Genomic DNA, 22,336 nt, shown 5'->3' on the forward strand with positions numbered 1-22,336 from the left:
GCCATCATCATCACCATCAGAGCCATCATCACCATCGGTGCCATCATCATCGGTGCCATCATCACCATTGGTGCCATCATCATCAGTGCCATCACCATCTCTGCTGTCACCATTGCTGCCATCATCATCTCTGTCATCATCACTATCTCTGTCATCATCACCATCACCGTCATCATCATCATCACTGCCAATATCATCATTGAAATTATTGTTATCCTTTACCTTAGTCCACCTTTGTTACTTTAAAGGGCAATCTGAGGCTGAGTAATTTATAAGGAAAGGAGGTTTAATCGGCTCACAGTTCTGCAGGCTGCACAGGAAGCATGGCATGGGTGTCTGCTTCTGGCGAAGGCCTCAGGAAGCTTCCACTCATGGCAGAAGGCAAAGGAGACCATGGGTGTGCAGATCGCGTGGTGAGAGAGGATGTGGAAGAGTTGGAGGTGCCAGGCTCATTTCAACAACCAGTTCCCTTGCGAGCTTAGAGTGAGAACTCACTCCCTCCCTTGAGAATGGCACTAGGGAATTCATGACGGATCTGTCCCCATGACCCAAATTCCTCCCCCCCCCCATGCCCCGCCACCAGGCCCACCTCCAACCCTGGGATCCAATATCCACGAGACTTAGCTGGGCCAAACCAACCATGGCCACACCATGGCATTGCTGTTAGGGCTAAGGAGAGGCCTTGCCCAGGTTAGAAGCAGGTGACTCGCTCCCAGCAGGGTAGGAAGCACCTGCACCGCTTTGTCATAGAAGAAAGAGCTCAGGGCCCCTTGGGCCACCTCAGTGAATGAGCTTTAGCTGGGGCCTGAGCAGGCCATCTGCCCTAGAAGGATCCAGAGACCTCAGCACACCTTTTTTCTCCCTAAACATCATCAGCCATAGAACCTGGCCTCTCTGCTTTCCAAGGCTATGAGTGAGTGGACTGCTGTGTTCTGTAGGGGGTGCTTAACATCTAAGCATAACCACCTGTTTATGAGTAGATGCCTGTGTGTGTCTTGCATCCAGGAAGCTCTTCATAGCAAGAGCATAGGGTGGAAGGGAGCAGGGTGGTGGAAGATCACGTCACTGTTGACAGGGCAATGTTATCTAGACGGTGCCTTATTCTCATCCTTCCATCTTCTAAAACTCTGCTCGAGTTTGTCATTCAAGGAAAGGCTCAAGGGCCATGTCTGGAATGAGCAGGAAAGGGGAGTGCCAAGCAACATGAGGCTCGTGAGGGTGGGGGGTGGCAGAGCCAGGTGCCCCCAGATGAGCACTGGCCCGCTGTGCCCTGGCGGTGGAACCTCAGGATAGGGGGCAGGACCTGTACCTCCATTTCCTCTTTGGGCAGATGGAAGGAACATGACCTTCCGTATAGATTTGTGTGGGTTCTGTAAGAGAATGTGCTCCAAGTACCCAGCAGGACATCTGAGCAGACAGTCAATACTGAAGAAACGGATGAATGCATGAGTGAAGATTCAGGAAACACTAGTTCGTGTTAGTTCATGAAATGCTAGTTCCAGATATTCAGTAAAAATGTGACATTTTTAAGAGTTCTAACAATTTCTCGCACTTCTCCACACTGTTAAATGGACTCTCACAGCCTTGAATGAGAGAGCAAAAGTCGCAGCAGGGTTACCCCCTCCAGGTTCCCAAGGAACACCCATAGCCATCAGGATGCCGCTGGCCCTGGGAGAGACGGACAAAGGGCTTTCCTCCCTGCAGGGACTCGGGGCAGCAGCGGTGCCACGATGTCCTGGCCATTGCCGGGAAGAACGTCAGTCTCCAGCCGTCCTCGCCCGCGTGGGAATGACAAGCGAGGCTTTGCCCATTAGCCCTGTTGCCCTGCAAGTGCTGACTGCAAAGTGTTTTGACAAGAGGCCCCAGCATCTCACAAGCGCAAGAGTCCTCGGTGCACGGCGCGCCGGTGGCTGGATTTGCCACCATTGTTCTCTGCTCACTCCGGTGTCAGCGTGAGTGGGAGGACTTCATTAGCGACGTCGCCCACGTCAAGAGCCACTGTGCTCCGTTCCGGTGGACACCAGCAGGACTGACTAATGAGGCGCTCGCAGCTCAGTTTCCACGACCACTGCGAGAAAGAACTTTTGTGTAAATACCTGCCTTAGAATGCGGCCCTTCCCTGCTGCCCCCTGTTCGGTATCTCCCGATACACCTGCACCTTTGTTTCTTGAACAGAGTACTGTTAATTAGTGTCGGCACCTAGAGAAATTCCTCTCTTTATATAAGCTCGGAGCCCTTTCATGTCGTAAGGCTCTGTCACCAGCAGGGAGCTGCAAACAGGCTCGCTTGGGTCCTTTGAGGAGCTGCATCTCCTCTTGGCAGAGTCTCTGGTTGGCACATAGCCCCATAAATATTAAACAAAGACGTGGAGATGATGAGTGCAAGTTTTGGGGGACAGGGCCACACTGCAGCGTGTAAGGCACACACTTGTTGCCATGTTGGCTGGCTTTTCTTGGACAGGAAGAATCTCTTGGTATTTTCTCATCCGCGAGAGATGCAGTGTCCTTGAGGATGTGAGATTACAGCGTTGGATGCATCAGGAAGAAAACCCAGAGGGAGACGCAAGTTTAATATTTCCTGCCATAAATGAGGCGGCAAGAGAGAGGTTTCACTGTTTTACTTTATAATGGGATTTCTAACATTCCGGAGACAGTGTTTTGTTTTCTCTGGAGAAGGTACAGCTGATAGATAGTGAATATCCATTTCTTACTAGACTTTGGTTTTTAGAGCAGTTTTAGGTTTACGGGAAATGGAGCAGGAAGTCACCCCCCTCTCCCACTGCCAGCTTCTCCTGTTGTTAACGTCTTGCATTCGTGTGGTGCATTTGTTAGGACTGACGGACAACGGGAAAATAACACGTCAGTACCAATGCGTTGTTAGGACACAGCCCAGCCTCCAGGAGGGCTCCCTCTTGGTGGTGTGGATTCGTGGGTTTGGACAAATGCATGGTGACACGGAGCCACCACTGCAGACGTCACAGTGCTGCATCCCCGCCTGAAAGTCCCCCATGCCCTCCTGTTCATCCCTTCCTCCTCCCACGGTCCTTTCACTGTCTCTGTGGTTTTGCCCTTTTCGGAATGTCGTGGAGTTGGAATCCTACGGTATGCAGCCTTTTCAGATGGACTTCTTTCACTTAGCACATGTCCTTAACGCTCCTCCGTGTCTGGGGGCCTGAGAGCTCATTGGAGATCCATTTTTGAAGCTAAGAGAAATGGAACTTATGCATTTACCCCACTAACTTTTCTCAAGCACCTCCTGGGTGCCAAAGTCACCAGGTTGGAAGGTGCCAGAGACCCCGGTGAGGAAGGCAGGCCCAGCGCCTACCAGCCTCAAGCCCACAGACTGGCAGGAGGTGGCCGGCAGTTTCAGGCCCTGCCTGTGCTTGGAGCCAGGGTGAAGGGTGAAGCCAGCCAGGGCAGCCTGAGCAGCTGTCAGTGGAGACACTCGACCACGTCCTTGTGACCGCAGGAGGGACAGGAGCACATAAACCTTCCAGAAATGCCAGATCTACTTGCTCTGTGAGGCAGAGATTGGTGCTGGGAGCAGGGCCTGGCTGGGGAGACCACTGTGTTCCCACAGCACCCTTCCTGGCTGCCACCCTCCTAGATGGTTCTAAGCATGGCCCTGCAGCCCTCCATGAGGTCCCTGCTACCCCACAGGGGTCTGCTTGGTCAGGTTGATCTCTTTTGAAAGTGCACGCTGTCCCATCACTCACTGGGCAGAGCCCATTGGGTGCACCTGGAGCCTGGGCAGGTCCCTCCCAGGCAGGTGAAGCAGGGGCCTCGGGGCAGCCTCGGCTCCTCCATGTCCTGTTACTCAGCAGGTTCCTGAGGCAGCTGCATGTTTGTAGAATCGGAAAAGTACCATTTCCAGCAGGACACCTCCTGCCAAGCCCAGAACTGCGCAGGTGGGTTGGGGTGGGCAGGCCCCGTGCAGACGCTACCACATCACCCGGGAAATGCCGCCCCCCTGCTTTGGAGACGTGAGCGAGTGGCTTGTGGGGTAGAAGGTTCTCAGATTGTTGCAGGTGTCCTGGCACCACAGGGATGCGGCTGCTCCTCTGCCCGATTGTCACCCCCACAATGACTGCACAGCCTGGCGGGAATGCCTCTGTTGGAGGGTGTGTCCCCGGGATGAACAACATCAGACCCCAGGTTGCCCCACCTGCACGGTCCCCCCACCCACCCACTCCCCTTAGGAGATTCTCTCTCATCAAGAACCTGAACCAGGGCCAGGCGCAGTGGCTCACACTTGTAATCCCAGCACTTTGGGAGGCCAAGGCGGGTGGATCACGAGGTCAGGAGATCAAGACCACGGTGAAACCCCCTCTCTATTAAAAATACAAAAAATTAGCCGGGCGTGGTGGCGGGCGCCTGTAGCTACTTGGGAGGCTGAGGCAGGAGAATGGCATGAACCCAGGAGGCGGAGCTTGCAGTGAGCCGAGATCGCACCACTGCACTCCAGCCTGGGCGACAGAGCGAGACTCCATCTCAAAAAGAAAAATAAAAGAACCTGAGCCAGCGCCACCACCTCCAGAAACCTTGGATCAGACTCTGACCTCTCTCTCCCTCCTCCTCGGCCTCCTCTCCCCTCTGCGAGCTCCTGCCGCAGTGACGGTGACTCACTGCTGGGCTGGTTCACTCCAAAGTGGCTCGAGTGCATTACTCAGGTCTTTGCAATAACCCACGTTTCTCTGTGTACAAAATATGTATATGCATTTGCCTCCCAGCAGTGTCTAAGTTTCATGGGAGACAGCGGTTTCCCAGCGAGTCCTGGTGAAGTGACGGACATGAACGCTGAGATATTCCAAACCAACACTCAGTCTCCGTGCACTGCACTGGGGAAAAGAAGGAGCTTTTGGAGTTCAAGTCCCGGCTCTCCCACCTACAAGTGTGGAGGTGACCGCGTGCCTTGGAATCAAATCCAGAAATTGTACTGGGGCTCCTGGAGCCCACAGGCACTGCCCCGTCCCTCCCCACCTCCTCCTCGCTCCTTCGTGCCCCCTCATCTCCTCCCATCCTCAGATACACTAAGCATGCCTCAGGATGCAGAGCCTTGCACTGTCTGTTCCCTCTGTGGGGAATGCTCTTCCCTGAGGCACCAACACAGCCTCCCACCTCTCTTCATTCAGGTCAGCCTATTGGAGAGGGGGCGCCTCCCCCCAGTGGCTCCATAATACTACCCCTCCCGAGCCAGGCACCTCCAGCTGCCAGCTCATCACACATAGTCCCCGACTAGACAACTTCCTGAGGAGGACCTCAGGGTCCACCGTGTGTCCCCCATGCCTGTGAGAATGCTCAGAGGCGATTCTTGAATGGATAAGTGGGAGAAAGGAAGAGGCTGGAGGCTGGAGATGAGTCCCATGCCCCACGTCCCTGTGCTGCCCAAGGCTTTGATGTCTCAGGGCGTCTTGTTCCATTTGGGGCATCTCAAAGCAGAAGCTGAACGTGGCCTCCTCCCTGTGCCACGTGTGCTGGGAGCCCCTTCAGCAGCGTGGAGTGGCCTGCTGGGGAGAGAGAGAGAGTGCTCAGGCCTAATTCTCCCCCTCTAGGCCCAGCTCCCACCTCTGAAAACGGGGTGCTTTGGGCTGTGTGCGGGCAGCAGGTGTGAGATGACACATGGACAGGAAAGCCGTGGCCCAGGGCGAGGCGGGAAGGGCAGGGGAGGGCGGGAAAGAAGAAGGGCAGTCTCCTGGGACGCTCGGTGCTCGGTTGCTACTGCTGCTGATGTCGTTTAAGAGGGTCTTCGGTTGTTTCAAGGGAATTGTCTATGTTCTAAGCAGAGCAGGTTCCGGGCAGTGGCAGCCGTTAAATTTACATGCCCAGGGGTCCACAGTCGTGGTCCATGCCCACCAGGCTGGATCCCTGCTTCTCCCGTCGCCCTCATCCAGCTCACAGCTGCCGCTCCCACTGGCTTTCTTACCTCCGGGCCTTCACACGTGCTGTTGCCGCATCAGAGCACACTTGCTCCGACTTTCTGTGGCTGCTCCCCTGGTCACAGAGGCCTCGGGATGGATGCTTCCCCCCGACAGGCCCTCTGCTCCCACATCTCCCCGGCTGTCCCTGTCACAGTGACTTTGTTCATGGGCCGGCTGCCTCATGGTCTCCCCACCACACTACATGCCACGCGGACTGACTGCCCAGCACCCAGGACCATATGTAGGGAGGCAATTGGTATGCGATGGATGGAAGGAAGGAGGGAGGGAGGGAGGGAGGGAGGAAGGAAGGAAGGAAGGAAGGAAGGAAGGAAGGAAGGAAGGAAGGTAGGAAGGAAGGAAGCTGGCAGTCTCTGCTGGTTGAACCTGAGGGTTTGAAACTCACCCTCTCCTCAGCACGGTCCCAGCTACAAGCTCACCTCTGGCTCATTTGATCTTTCTCAATTCACCTAACAAGAAAAATAATAAAAAGGTGTGTTTTGTAACTGCAGCACCATTCTCCGGCATGCCTGTCTTGGGGAGACGCAGACTGCTGCCCCCGTAAATGTCAGCAGGCTCCTGCCGCAGAGGAAGCAGAGTGGTGTCACTCAGGGCTTATTCCCAGCGCAGGCTGTCTCCCGGCTCCGTTCACAGAGAAGCAATTAGACGTGATGGGGGTAAAGGGTTAACCCGGAAGCCTCCTAACGAGGGGAGCTGCTGGCTCCTCCGTGGGTGAGTCTCCGCAGAGGCTTCTGATCCGCATCACTGCACCCGTCACTGCCGTGCACACGTGAGACTGGGGGCTGGGGGGAGATGTGAAGTCGCACGCTAAGAAAATTATTTCCTTCATCTTGGAAAAACAAAAGAAGCCGGGCTCTGCTGTTTGGCTGAGGGTCTAATTATGACTGCTACACATGGGGAATATCAAACCACGTGCTCCTCGGAGTTCAGAACTGGCCCAAGCCTGGGCAGGGCCCACTGCACACTTTCCGGGCTCAGAACGGGGAGTTGTTCCATGTGAGGTTTGCACCAGCTGCAAGCTTTGTGAATACACAGAATTCTAAGAAAAGCACCGGGGCGGTGGGCTTGCGACATGCTTTGCATTGGGGCATCTGCTACACGGATTCTGGAAGTGCCCAGACCCCCAGACGGGGAGGGGTGGCCTTGGTCATGACTCGGCCCCGCGTGGTGCAGGTGCAGGGATTCAATAAGGGTGTGGGAAACTGCTTGAATAATGAGAGTTCATCCCAAAGGTAGTTTTCCTTCAGCGGGCTGAGTTTCCCTATCACTCAAACAAGGGACTGGAGTGGATCATTTCCGAGGCGCCTCCTGGTGTGGCTTGCTGCAGGCTTGGGGCTGTGGGGAGCTCCTGAGGCTGAGCTAAGCCGCAGCAGTTTCTCCCTGTGCTGTCAGTTTTCTCCGTCCCCGTCCAGCACGTGGACACAGCGCACACAAAGCGCGCACAGGCACACATAACAACTCGGGCAGATATTCAAGAGCCTACAAATCTCCCTCCTGAGTCCCCAGGGCTGAGGCCCAGCGCAGACGATAGCCCCCCCATCCTGAGAATCTCCCTGCCCTCAGAGGGCCTCGGGCAGGTGCCTGGTGTTGGGTGTACCCGGTCCTCTGGGGAGGGCTGTTGCTCTGCGGCCCCTCGCCCTTGACATCGGTGGTTCTGTCTCAGTTCACTCCAGTGAGAACCATCGTCTTCCCCAGGGACGGGAAAAATGACAGAGGGGCCAGAAAGAGACAGGAATCATGGAGGAGGGACCCTGCCCTGGACTGATCTGGGGATCTCTGTAGGGAGAGGGAATTGTGGCCGGCACTCGGGACCCGCTCCAGGGAGATGTGTGAGACTCAGGGTACAGGTGGGGTCCCATCAGCACAGAGCTCAGGAGGGCTTCTCCTGTTTCCCCAGCAGCTGGAATTAGGGACCCTGGAAGCTGCTTTTTTAAAATTGAAGTAAAATTTACATAACGTAAATGTCCCCATTTTCAGGCATACAATTCAGTGGCATCGAGCACATTCATAATGCTGGGCCACTGTCACCCCAAGGGAAACCCGGTCCCCATTAGTGCTCACTCTCCTACCCTCCTCTGTTTCTTGCACCCCCCTGATGGGCAGAACCTGTGGCGGGTAGAGGAAGGTGCCTGCAGGGACCACAGCCCAGCCCAGTGCAGACCCCCAAGGGGCTCCCAGGGACTCAGGGACCAAGCACAGGAAACCTGGGGGGCCACAGGGACCCTGATGTTCTGCCTCTGGGCCAGCACCTTCAGGGCCACTCGGGGGACTGAGGCCCCATCTGCCCCCTCCGCTGGACCCCGTGCTTCCTGACGATGGCTGGACCCTGTGCTCCCTGATGATGGTGTCCCGGGTTGGGGCCTCCCCACAGCCTCCATGGCTAATGGGTCTTTGCTACAGGAATGAAGGAATCTACTCCCCTCTGACATTCCTCACCTCTTTCTTCTTTCTTTTCTCCTTCTTTTCCTGGCTCTTGAATTTCTCTGTCCCCAGCAGACGTGTCTGAGAGCATGTGCATGAAGCGGGGCCCACAGCCATCTACTCCAGGGGCTGTGATCCTCTTTGCAGCCTAATGTTGAGGATGGGCTTCTGAAGCCACTGCAACAGCCTCCTAACTCAGCTCCCCGAGTTGTTTGCAAGGCTAGGAAAGGCCATGGCTCTCTTAACATTGGGGCCGAAAGGGGGTGTCTGGGTGTGGCTTCTACTCAGGACACCCCCTCAGTCCCAGAGACTGCAGGACCTCCTGGGAACTCAGGGTGCCCCCCGTTCCTGTGCAGAACTCTGAGCCTCCTTGCAGTCACCAGGTCAGCAGCCTCCACGCAACATCTCCCGGGCCAGTCCCCACCCTGAAGGTGTAGGTCATCTCGCTGGCCGAGGGTCTTCCTGCCACCACGCCGTGTTCATTCTTGTCACCCCAGCTGCCCCTGCTGCGGTCACACCAGCTCTCAGGTCCTGGAATTCCTCCCTTCCTCTGCCCCAGGACCTTTGCAAGTCCCATCTGCACTACCAGGAATGTGTTCCCCACCCGAGCCTTCCCTGGAACCTCATTCCCCAGATGTCCACAGAAGGGTCCTGGTATCAAGGAAGCCCTCCCCACCTATCCACCCAGCGTGGGTCAGGCTCTCACAGAGCCTGTCTTCCTTGTAGAGTGCCGCACGTCTGATGTGATGACTTGGTTAATGTCTGCCCTGCCCCACACTCTCGGCCCCACTGGCAGTCCCTGCATCTGGTGTCTGCTGACTGGTGGCATCAGTGATAAGTCATGCGAAAGGATGAAGGTGGGGGAGTGGGGAGGGAGGGAGGAAGGAGAGAGAGAGAGAGGAAGACAGAGAGAGAGAGGAGCAAGCTGCCCTTCTTCAACTGTGCATGTCCAGAGGCGCATTCACGACAGGCGGGGGTCCCTTCTTAGCAGGGTGGGATTGGCATGAGTCCTGGGAGATGGAGCCACGTGAGGTCACCCAGCGGGGAGGTCCACAGAAACTCCATCCACAACACAACCAAGACCAGGGCAATAGAGGGAGACTAAGGCCCACATTCACACTGCACGAAGACGTGGGTGACAGGCAGGGGCCAGCCACATCCCAGCCCAGAAAGGGGAAAGGGATGGGAAGGGGAGCCCAGACCACCCTCAGCCTGTGCTTTGCTCTACAGCTGCCGGGACAAGGGAGGTGGGGTAGGGAGAGCCGCCCTGGAACAAGGCCCAGGTTGTTGGAGTCTCTGGTGTGCCGCCCTTCCTGGGTGTCTGGTGGAGGTTTGCCTCGGCATTCGTTGCTCCTCGTGTTGCTTGGATGGCTTTGTGGATCCTGCTGAATGCCAGCCCCAGGGGCTGAGCCCAGCCCGGCATTTGGTCATATTTCAGAGTGGGTGGCAGAGAGTGGTCCCTGGAGGGTGAAAGATGGCGTAGCTTCTGTTCTCTGGTGTCTTCTCAGAAGAAAACACGGGCTTTAAAATTAAATCCATGTTGTCCAGAGTGGGAGGCCAGTGGTATGGGGCCGGGCTGCCCAGAACCTCAGAAGCTGCTCACCCCACACCTTGGGGTGAAGAGGGGGAGCCAGCCCCCAGCAGGGCAAAAGCGGGATCCCCACAGGCTCGGAATCCCAAGAGTCAGCTGGCCGCAAACACCCTGCACTGCTCCCCATCCCACCTCTGGGACCCCCAACCTAACTAGGGCCCTGGTGTGACCCCACTGCAGCCTGGAGGGCTTGGCCATCCGTGCTGTCATCACCTGGCCACTGACCACCCTGGCCTCACCCTGTGCAGTTCCCGGCAGACCCTGGTGTTCAGTAAGTGTTTGTGGGATGGACGACTTTGACCTTGTGTGACCTTGGCTGAGTGCCTTGCTCCCTAGTGCTGTGTCCATGCCACTGAAGGATGTCACAGGGCATGCTGGCCAGAGCATAAGGACAGCAGCAGACGCCCACAGTGCCCTGTGCCAGGCACTGAGCAAAGGGATCAATGCGCTGCCTTTGTCCCCCTCCCCGAGCTGCTGCCGTCACTCTCGTTTCACAGAAACAAAGACTGTGCTCAGAGAGGGGCCACCGTTCCTCAAGGTCACAGAGATAGGAGGCTGTGGTTGGGGTTTGCACCCCAAGACCAGAGTAGGTGTACACAGGGCTGCTGGTGCACACCCTCCTTGCTGGGCACATGCATACCCGCCCCACAGCGCACGCAGAGGGTGCTGGGACCCTGAGGTTCCATGCCTGTGGCTGTGGTGTGAGGACAGCAGCGGTTCCCCTCCCCACCCTCCGGGGCCACCTCTTTGGGGCAGGCGGTGCCAGGCCTGCCCCCAGGGCCCAATCCTCTGTACCACCTCTAGCACTGGCTTCGGGGTCTGCAGCAGCCACCTCCAGGGGGACGGAGGCAAGGGAGGCTCTGTCTGCATGTTTAAACAGTTAGATTTAATTTCTCTCCAGACCCTTCTGTCTCTTGTCAAGTTTGTTTAAAACTAATGGAAGCAATTATCTAACCACGGAGAGATGTGCGTGGCAGGTAGCGGCTGTGGGTTCTAGGCGCCAGGCGGTCCCATGTTGGCCGAGGATGGAACAGGTGCCCTCCTCCCCAGGAGGATTTCCCTCCCGTGGCACCTGCATTTCCACACAGGTGTTTTCTCCCCCAAGAAACAACTCTTTTGTCCCCCACAATTCTTTCTGGGGCTGCAGCGTCCCTAGGGCCCAAGGCAGCAGGCTGGTCCGCAGCTTCCCTGCAGAAACCCTGCATCCTGAGGCAGAAGTGGGAGCCAACACCCCAGTGCGACCTGAGGGGCCATAACCTTGGGGATTCCTCAGAGGCACCGCCTGGGGTCCAGTTCACACATCAGCTGCAAAATGTTCCCTCAGAATGTGCAAGTCAGAAGCTCCCCACACCACACCGCCACCCCCATCCCCCACCAGGCTTGGCATCCTCCCAGCCTCGGGAAGAACCAACCCTGCTGGGCGAGGGCGACAGATCCCTGAAGTCGGGTGGCAAACCCTGCTCCTCCTCCCACCACCTTCATGGCAATCCCACTCCTCCTCCCACCACCTTCATGGCAATCCCACTCCTCCTCCCACCACCTTGACGAAGGCATGAAACGTCCCTGAGCCTCAGCTTCCTCATCTGCAAAATGGGCCAGTTCCGCTCGCCGGTGCTGCCTTCCCATGCCTGGTAGCGCACCCGCTGCATGGAGGCTGCAGGGACTGGGACAGTACGTGTGATCTGCATTCAGGTCGCAGTGGCGGCTTTTCAGGGCATTGTAGGTTTTTGCTGGTACATCAAGGGAAAAGTTTTCTGGGAATCCATTGGAGTTTAATTCTCTCCTGAAGACTAAGAGAGAAATCAGGAGATCAAAAACAAATACGTAAGAAAACTAAAAACTAAACTTCCAGTCGGGGTGCTGCTGCTGGGTTACTCGCCTTCCCGCTGGGTGGCTGCTGACGCGGTCTCCTCTGGGGGCTGTTTCCCATGGGGAGGGAAGTGCGGGGGATCCCGTGCGGATTCTGGGCTGAACACAAAACAGGACAGAAGCCCCCTTTCTGCCCTCAGCCTGACGGGAGTCCTGGAGCAGCCAGGGGAGGCTTCACCCCCACTTCACCCTGACCAGGTGCCTGATGCTGTCTGGTCCCAAGACACCAGCCCTGGCCTCAGCACATTCATCAGTCCTGGGGGGATATGGGAGGACACAGGAATCCCAGTTATGAAGCCAGGGAATGAAACAAAAATGGGTGATGTGAGGGGAGGGGTGGGGCAGGTTACAGGTTTCCATGGGAGCCAACATCCCAGCCAGGCCTGAGCACTGGGCCAGAGCCAGCTCTGCCAGAAACCGCCAGTCACAACCTCTGTGTCCAGTCTGGAGAGTCCAGAGTGAGGGGTCTGGATGGGGCTGAGGCACCAGGTTCCTGCCTAGAGGAGGCTGAGTGACAGCGGGCTTGGAGCCCGGGCCCAGCTCAGAAGGTGAAACTGGAAAGACTGCCCAGTGCTGGCCAGAGCCAAGGTTCAGGCAGAGAGCAGGCCACTCCCGACCGCTGCAGAGGCGAGGGCAGCACAGGACTCCAAGCACCCACAGAAAGTTCTGTAAGTAGCCAGGGGCCTCTCTAGCCGACGCCTCAGGTTCAGACTCCAGCCACGTTCGTAGAGAGGCAAAGCAGAATCCAAATAAGTCTGTGCCAGGCAACACCGTGAGAAGCATCCTCTCTGCACACGGGGACACTCGGTGCATGCCGACACCCACACGTACATGTGCACTTTTCTGTTGTCCTCCTGGAATGCATTTAACCTTGCAGAGAGAGGCAAAGACTCCAAAAATTAAAAAAGAAGCAAGAGGAAGGAAGCAGGTTGAAGAGGAAACAAAGGTGAAAAATAGAATGGAATGTGTTGAGGTTAGTAAATGTCTCAGCATTGTTAGAAAAGCTGGCTACAGTACTGCCTCTGAGCTTCCCAGTAGCCAAAGTAAAGAGGGAAAACATATTTAGGCAATTCTCAAGGAAAGACAAACAGGATACAGGGAGGAGTCCCCATCCCAAGACCTCAGACATCTCTCCCTTGGAGCTGCCCTGCACACTCACTTGCCGTTTCTATAGCATGGCAAAGTGTTAGTAACATTCTGAGTGGCGTTCACAGGTACCCACATTTCAGAGTTTCCAAAGGGAGTGTTCATACACTCAGTGCTAATGTTCTATGAATGCCTCTGGCGTCGCCAAAGACCTGTCTTATTGCTCTTTCCTTATGAAAGAGGCCACAGCCTGGTGGGGCACAGGAGCAGGTACTGAAGGTTCTGAAGTTCCTTTCTTCGCCTGGAATGCAGGTCCCCCCAACACTGGGGTCTCTGAATGACCCCCGCATCTTCCCGGCCTCTCTCCAGGAGGGTGTGGGCCAGCACCATTTGCGTAACCATGTCCTGACACTTTGTCCCCTGGGCTGCTTCCTTCTCTGCCAGCGGCAGCTCCTGTTTTCCTCCTGCTTCTCTGGGATGAGGACTCAGAATCGCAAACGCTAGTGGGCCGAGTGTTCAGACACAGACGTCGTGTTTTGAGCAGAACACCCAAGTTATGGTTAGACCAAAACGGGATGTTGAGACTGCATCTTGTCATAAAGCCCTGGAGCTTTCTCATGATTGGACGGGGCCATGTCAGACACAGACAGAAAAGGCATAAAGATCTAGGAAGTGGCCGGGCGCAGGGGCTCACGCCTGTAATCCCAGAACTTTGGGAGGCCGAGGCGGGCAGATCACCTGAGGTCAGGAGGTCGAGACCAGCGTGGCCAACATGGTGAAACGCTGCCTCTACTAAACATGCAAGAATCAGCCACGCATGGTGGTGCGCGCCTGTAGTACCAGCTACTCGGGAGGCTGAGGCAGGAGAATCACTTGAACCTGGGAGGCGGAGGTTGCAGTGAGCCAATATGGCACCACTGCACTCCAGCCTGGGCAACAGAGCAAGACTCCGGCTCAAACAACAACAACAACAAAAAAAATCTAGGAAGCCGGTGTGCAGGGGCCCTTGTGCAGTCCCCTGGGTATCACGCCCCCAAGCCACCCACGGAGCTGCCTTTGAGGGCCCTGTTGTAGTTTCATCCAGGGTCTTTCCTGCAGGCAACACCTTTCACCTGCGAAGTCCTTGGTTCACGTGGCCGACGCCCCCGCTGTTTCCTGCCCGGCGGTTCAGACGGTGGTGGCCCATTCATTCTCAAAGCAGCTTCAACGCTTGCCTAAGGTGTTGCCAAAGCTGGGTGCCTGTACTTTTTTTAACTACAACACTGTTTAATCCTGAAGACAACACAAACCCTCCTGCTGCTGTCAAATTGCATTAGTTTTATTAGGAATTTGCTTTTAGAGAACAAAGGGGCTTATTTGTGTATTTGTGCTCATCTCTCAGCAATCACAGAGCTGTCATTTTTATCCTTGTCAGTGACAATCGGATGTCAGAAATGATTGATCCACTAAGTTGTTGCTGATTTTAACTTGTTTACCATCGGGCAAACAGTACTATAAAAGCAGTTTGGAATTTTCCTGTCACTTGAAAAAACAAAATGTAATGATTCTGTCCTTAGAGGGGGAGTAGGTCCAGGGAGCCATAGCGGACCATTGCCTGGGTTGCCGCCGTCCATCAGAGGAGCCACCGGGGGGGCCCTGGAGTCTGGAAGTTTCATTGCTCTGTGGAACCAGACAGGGTGGAAATGCCTGGTGTCATCACGTTTAAAAACATTTTCACATGAAACGCACAAGTGGGAGGTGCCATTGGCTGGGAAGATACCCAAAGTGAACTATTTGAGACGAGGGAACAGACACGTTATTTATTCTTTCAAGGCAGACAACAGTAAAAGGTGAACGCGAGGGGAAAACACTTTATCTAATGTAACAGTGAGTCGCTTTTTTTTGGTTTCTTGAATAAATAGTAATTAAATCATGTAAGCTGTGACAGCAAAATTGCTTGAAAAACCAATCCTCCTACCATAATTGCTTAGATACCCACATTTTTATAAATACTAGGTAACTTTATCCGTGGCTTTTATCAGCAGAATGTGACACGGGTTGTGGGCGCGTCATAATTTGCCATGGCTGTAGGTGACAGTTGCAAAAGCACACCTCTAAAAAATGCACTAATGTGTCCGGACGAATCTGCGCCTCTGGAGGTGTCTTCTTCTGCGGCAGAATTAGAGATGGCCATGGTGCTGGAGCCGTGAAGGGTGGTTGGCATCCTGGTGCCTAGTAATGTTTTGGAAGTGAAGCAATGCGCAGCACCCAGCAGTATCAAGAGACTGTCTGCCTTCAACTCGGTTTCCAATTCACCAAGAAAGCACTTGGTGGGGCCAGGGTCTGCCCTGGCCGCATCTGCCCAGCCCACCCCAAGGCAGTTTGCAGGCATCAGTTCTGGCTTAGTAATAAAAAGGACCAGAAACACAGCAGAGCCCAGTTCTGCTGCCAGAATCCACCTGCCGTGGGGGAACGGTCCCCAGATGCCAGCTCCCTCTTGCTCCTTCTTGGGGTGGAGAAACAGGTCCATTAGGGGCTTCACAGTCTCCCATGGCAGGAAGAAGATTTGTGTAGGCAAGAGTAGGGGGAACCGAGGGCATATATTTGAGGTGGAGGGTACCCACTATGCTGCTCACAGACTCCGGCTGAATTCGGAGGTAATAGCGGCGAGGGAGAGATGCATTTGCGGAAGGGAGTGCAGCTGTGTTGTAGATAGAACGGAAGCTCAGCGTTGCTTTGTTTTTTCCCTCCTTTTTTAAAGGCCTCTGGCTAATTCTCTAGGGGTTGAGATAAAACACACCACCCTCTCAGGAGGTGGAGAAATCAGTGCAGACCTCATGCCCCTGATGCCCACGGGGGGCCTGGAGAGCGTCCTGCATGGTTGCTGCCATTGTTACCACCTTTCTGCTGGCCAGGCCGATCCTGACTGTCTCCCTCTCCTCTTGCAGTCAAGTTCAGCAGCTGTGTGGGGACCAAGGGGACGCAATACGAGACCAACAGCGTGGACTTCAAAGTCGGGTCCGACGGGACGGTCTTCGCCACCCGGGAGCTGCAGGTCCCCTCCGAGCAGGTGGCGTTCACGGTGACCGCGTGGGACAGCCAGACAGCAGAGAGATGGGACGCCGTGGTACGGCTGCTGGTGGCCCAGACCTCGTCCCTGCACTCTGGACACAAGGTAAGGTGTGACCGCCCAGGTCTGCACCGGACTTTAGATGTCTTAGTTCCTCCTGCAGGCCCCGGGCAGAGCCTCTGCCAGGGCTCTCAGGATGGACAGTCACCTCCTCTTCGGGCTGTGCCGCTCAGGTCATTGCCAGCCGAGCACCCCTGCCCTCTTCACTGACCTGAGACACGGCCATCGTTGCAGGAAGGTCCCCTGGGCAGGTGCACAGGCCCCACACTCGGGTTCAGACACTATGCCACGGTCTCGATGCTTTTCATATGTTTTTGAACAAGGGGCCCCACATTTTCATTTCAAACTGGGCACTGCATATTCTGAAATCTCTCCTGCCTCCCGAAGTTTGTAGCCCACCAGGCCCAGGGCGTTCTGAAGCCTGGAGGGATGAGAAGCGAGGCAGAGATGATGTGGTTGGAAAGGAGCCAACCAGAGAGTGGGGAAGGGATGGAGAGAGAGACGAAGAGAGAGGAAGACAGGTGAAGGGAGACAGGAAAGGACAGGTAGGAGAGGGAGAGAGAGGGAGGGGGAGAAAGAGAAGAAGAGAAGCAGAAAGAGACAGGAAAGGAGAGGAAGGGAGAGGAAGAAAGGGAGAGAAAGAAGGAGGGAGAGAGATGGCTAGGAGAGTGAGGAGAGAGAAGAAGGGAGAGGGGGAGAGAGAGAGGAGAGGGAGACGGAGGGAGGGAGGGGGAGAGAGAGAGAGAGAGAGACAGCTTCACACAGACATAAAACGTCTGCTGTTCAGCATCCCAGCTGCCCTCTGACTCTGCCTCCTTCTAACCCGCTGCCTGGCTCATCTGGGTGACAGGGAGGGTGCCTTCACTATCCCCGTCCTGAGAGCTCCCTTTCATCCCCGCATATTCCAGCAATCCAGCACCAGGCTCCTGAACAACCTGTGTTCATCCCCCAGTTCCTAGCTGTTAGGTTCCCTGTGCCTTATGGGGAAGTGGCCAGGTCCCGTCAACCTTGAGTGTCCTGGCATTGGTTGCAGCCACTATGCCAGCCTTAAGGTGTGGAGGCTGCTGAAGAAGCTGCAACCAGGAGGGCTGTGGGAGGGCGCTAAGGAAGGCCAGCCTTTGTTCAGGTCCAGCTGTTGCAGCTGCCTGCCTGGGGGGCCACAGTGGTGGAGAGAACGTGTGCCAACCCCTCCAGATCCCCCGCCCCAGGTAACATGAGGCCTCTGTGGGGTCATTTGAGGTATGGTGAGCAAAAGAAATCACCATGCAAGGCGGCGGCCGCTAGCAATCATGGGCACTCCCTCGGAAAAGGGACCTCAGGAAGTAAAGCATTAAGCAGAGGCAAGCAGATTCCTTTCCGTGGGTTTCCCAGAACCTCAGGCCTCGTGTGCTGTGTAAGCCTCTGAGTGGGACACAGTCTGCAAGTTTCCCCAAACTGTCTGACCAAGGAACCCTTCTCCATGGAAAGCTTGCAAGACAGGTGTGCCAAGGAACCCACTTTGGGAAGGGAGGGACCTGTGTCTTCTTCTGACTTGTTTCTTAGATGGACGTGGAGGTGGTTTAGGTTAGAAAAGACAAAGTGTGACTCGGGCGGACAGTCTTCACCGCGTGATGAGCTGACCCCCAGGGGGAAGGAGGTCTTGAGCATCCTCCTGAGTGTGTTAAACCAGGCAGCAGAGTGCGCCTCTAATGGCAGTGGCCCCCAAATCATGAGCCCCACCTGTGAGTCCTGAAGAGTCTAGGATGGTGTATGTCATTTTTGTTCTTTCCTGAGTGATTATTACAAGCCACGCCCGGTGAGCCTGGACATCCTGGGGACCCTGTGCCATGGGGGCCCCTTCCCTCCAGGAGCTGTACCGGGACACTGACAGGCAGGGACTTGCATCCCCATCACGCCTGTGACTTCCAAGCTGTCCCCAAGTCTCCGATTGTGATGCAGAAACTTGGCACCTCGTGAGCCGAGAGCAGAGCCCCTGAGAGCCTGTCGAAAGCCTCTGGTGAAGGCTCTGATTGAAAATATAATGGCACCTTTTCTTGGGCATGTTAATGAAGCAATTTCAGATTTAATCCCCTGATCCTCTGAGGAAGGGGCAGGTCCAGCTGTGGTTGCTGCTAGACAGTCCCCGTGGGAATTGCTTCTCGACCCACGCCAGGCTGGCGCAGGAAGCACCCAACCAGAGGAGCAGGGGACACTGAATTCATGTCCCAGGCCCAGCACACCCGGGGAGCCAGGTGTTAAATCAGGCAGCAGAGCGCGGCTGTAACGGCAGTGGCCCCCAAATAGTGAATCGTGAGGCCCACCTGTGAGTCCGGCGTATGTCGTTTTTGTTCTTTCCTGAGTCATTATTACAAGCCACGCCCTGGTGAACAAGGCAGGCCCTTGGGCAGCCTGGGGACCCTGTCCCACGAGGGCCATGGGGGTCACTGTGGGGTGCAGCCCTGAGTCCCTAAGACATGGCTGTTGCAGGGCGCAGTGGGCAGTCTCCGCAGCCCAGGAGACCCGGTCCTCCAGCACTTGTGTTGCCAATGGTTCCTCTCCTGACTTTCTAGGACCCACTCAGACCTTGCCCCAAGTGGTGTTAGCTCGTCTAACCCTCTCCACACGCCTGGGAGTGGGTGCTGTCACATCACAGATGAGGGTGCTGAGCATGTGACCACAGCTCTGTGCTGCATGGGAGAGCGATGTGTGGGGAAGGAATGGAAAAGGACTTTGCAGGTGTGGCAGAGCCCGACATGGTGCAAGAGCAGCCGCCCGGGGTGTGGGTCCACGGCAAGGCTTCTGCGACTTACTGGTTGGGTGTGTTGGGAGAATTCACACAACTTTGAGGTGAGCTGCTCTGGAGAATGGGAGAGTAATGCTACCCACGTCCCAGCCAAAGGGTGTTGATATTTCATGAGGTTATGGAGGTCGGGGGTGGAAAATAGCAGCATATGGCTGTCATTGCCTGGTTCCAGACTTCACGGTCCTGTGCTTATCACAGCTGCTGGGCCTCGCCGGGTGGCATGGGGGCAGGAGGAGGCAGGCAGGGAGTGGGAGCCACTGTGGGACGCTGGGTCACCTGGTTGATGCGCCCTTACAGAGCGTGATGCCAGCCTCTATCGATGATCAAGGTGACACCGGATTGCTGGTGTCCTGGCCGCCTGCCAGAAGCAACTGTGCATCTTCCCCAGTGTGAACTGTCACCCAGGCCTTGAGCTGTGCCCATCTCCTTTCATATTCAACGTCCAGCACTCAGCCTCATGACTGGGCACATGAGGAGGGATAAGATGTAGAAAGAACAATCGAAAGAAGTAGCGGAAAAGAAAGGACCCACAGGGGCCAGGTGCGGTGGCTCATGTCTGTAATCCCAGCACTTTAGGAGGCCGGGGTGGGCAGATCATGAGGTCAGGAGATTGAGACCATCCTGGCTAACACAGTGAAACCCCATCTCTACTAAAAATACAAAAAATAAAATAAAATTAGCTGGGTGTGGTGGTGGGCACCTGTAGTCCCAGCTACTCGGGAGGCTGAGGCAGGAGAATGGCGTGAACCCGGGAGGCAGGAACTTGCAGTGAGCCGAGTGAGCCACTGCACTCCAGCCTGGGTGACAGAGCGAGACTCTGTCTCAAAAACAGACAACAAAGAAAGGACCCACAGAGGCTCCAGAGCATGGGACGATCAGACAGATTTTACAGTAACTACACTTACTATCTTTAAGCAAATTAAATAGAAGACTTTGACAGATAATTAGAAGGTATAAAACAGAATTATTAATCATTGGGCAATTTGGAACTGAAAACTAAACCAAACAAAATGAAGAGCTCAATGGATAGATATATCTGCAGATTTGACATAGCTGAAGAAAGAATTAGTGAAGCAAAAAATATCAAAAACATTCATGCTGTAAAGCATGAAGAGATACACAGAAGGAAAATACAGAAGCAAGCGTAAGAGATATTGGAGAAGTAGTAAGAAGGTCTAACGTGTATATTTGCAATATGAGGGGGAGAGAGAAAACGGAGCAGAAGTAATATTCGAAAATATAGTGGCAGAAAATATTCCAAAACTGATAGCATTCATCTAGGCATGGATTCAAGAAGCCCTATGAACTCTATGCAGGAGAAATATTTTAAAAAACAGTACCTGGATGCTTTATAGTAAAATAGTTACAACCCGAAGACAAAGAGGAAATCTCAAAAGCAGACAGAAAAGGCAGAGTTCCTTTGAGGGAGCAACGACTAGGAGACTGACTTCTCAGCAGGAGCTGGGGGCTTGTTGGGGGGTTAGAAGACAATGGAATGATCTTTTTTTTTTTTTTTTTTTTTTGAGACAGAGTCTCACTGTGTCGTCCAGGCTGCAGTGCAGTGGCGTGATCTCAGCTCACTGCAACCTCCGCCTCCAGGTTTAAGTGACTCTCCTGCCTCAGCCTCCCAAGTAGCTGGGATCACAGGCGTGTGCTGCCATGACAGGCTAATTTTTGTATTTTTAGTAGAGATGAGGTGTCACCATGTTGGCCAGGCTGGTCTCGATCTCTTGATCTCATGATTCGCTGGCCTTGGCCTCTCAAGGAATGATATCTTAAAAGTGCTAAAAGAAAACTGTCTTTCAGTAATTAAAGTTGAATGAAGAGAAACTGAAAGAATCTGTCCCAAATGATGTTCTTCAAACAAAATAAAACAATTTGAGGCAAACACTCAGAAATGGAGGAAAGAATGAAGAGCTGGGAAAAGGCCAAGTACACAGAAAAATACAAATGAATCACAGCAGTGTAACGTTTCATGGGTGTAAATAGAGAACTCGAATTCACAGCAAAACTGCATAAACTTTGAGAAGGGATAAATGGAATCAAAGAGATGGAAGTTGTTTGCATTTTTCTCAAAAATGATGGAAATCACAAATTAATATTACTCCTAAATAAAACAAAGACACTTGTTACAAAGTCTTTAGAAAATCACTAAGAGTCATAAAAGTCTATAAATAGTGACATAATAAATTTTTATTATTCTGTTTTTTCCATTATCAAGCCAAAAAATACAAAAAAAGAGAAATGAAAACAAGAGATGGGCTATACCTTTCTCTTTGAGTAAGATGGCAGATTTGCAAATATATTTGTAATTATAGCAAATGAAAATATATTTGTTATAATTTTAAAAAATAAATTGATGGATAAAGATAAATCCATCTTATATTTAAATGCCTAAAGATAGGCAGCTTATAAAAGATACATCTGAAAGGTATAAAGCTAAAGGTTAGCAGTAAAATCTTAGAGAAATAAATACATGCAAGTATTAATCAAAAGGAAGCTAGTGGACTCTGTTAATATCAGATGAATAGAATCTGAGGACAAAGCATTCTGTTCAAGGAGGAACACCTCGTAATGACAAACAATTCACCAAGAAGATACAGGAATCCTACATTTGTATGCACTTCATATGACTTCAAAATATTTGTGCCAAAACTGATAGAAATAAAAGGAGAAATAACTATGCAATCAGTGATCAATTTTAACAAAATTTCTTAGCGAATAATAGAACAAGCAGAAGATACCAGTAAGGAAAGAGATTAGAATCACACAATTAACAGGTCTGGCTTTACCGAGATGTATAAAAGCACAGAAACCAACCACTGCTAAATACACATGATTTTTAAGTATAGACAGAACATTTACAAATATTCACCAAGCAAGTCCCAACATACTTCATAGCCTTCAAGCAATTCACAACATACTTCAAAGGTTTAAAATCAAAACATAGTTTGTTTTCTTAACTCAGAGCAAGTAGACTAGAAATCAGTAACAAAGAACATAACTGGAAAATCCCCATAGATTTGGAAGTTAAGTAAAAGCCTTCTCATTAACCCTTGGGCAGAAAAAAAAAAAAATCACATGGAAATTAATGAATATTTTGAACTGAGTAATAAAACTACTGGGATGTAGCTAAAGTCATGCCCAGATGGAAATATTTAGCCTTAAATACATATATTACAAGATAAAGAAGGCAGAAAATTGGCTGAGCATGGTGGCTCACGCCTGTAATCCCAGAACTTTGGGAGGCCAAGGCAGGTGGATCACCTGAGGTCAGGAGTTGGAGCCCAGCCCAGCCAACATGGCAAAACCTCATCTCTACTAAACATGCAAAAGCCAGGCGTGGTGGTGCACCCCTGTAATCCCAGCTGCTCAGGAGGCTGAGGCAGGAGAATTGCTTGAACCCAGGGGGCAGAGGTTGCAGTGAGCCAAGATTGCACCACTGCACTCCAGCCTGGGCAACAGAGCGAGACCTTACCTCAAAAAAAAGGAAAAAAAAAAAAGGCAGAAAATCAACAATCCAGGCATTCATCTCAAGAAACT

The 22,336-nt window shown here is 53.4% G+C and overlaps 1 protein-coding gene across 1 annotated transcript in view; it reads left to right on the forward strand.

The window, feature by feature from the left end:
• The window catches only part of CDH4 (cadherin 4), a 669,406-nt gene that overhangs the window by 462,514 nt on the left and 184,556 nt on the right, over positions 1-22,336 (forward strand). Inside the window, exon 3 of the mRNA XM_021920848.2 lies at positions 15,830-16,056. Coding sequence (XP_021776540.1) covers positions 15,830-16,056 — 227 coding nt within the window. The remainder of the gene's footprint in view (positions 1-15,829; positions 16,057-22,336) is intronic.

The sequence above is a fragment of the Papio anubis genome, chromosome 16 (assembly GCF_008728515.1).
Source record: "Papio anubis isolate 15944 chromosome 16, Panubis1.0, whole genome shotgun sequence".
NCBI classification, from domain to species: Eukaryota; Metazoa; Chordata; class Mammalia; order Primates; family Cercopithecidae; genus Papio; species Papio anubis.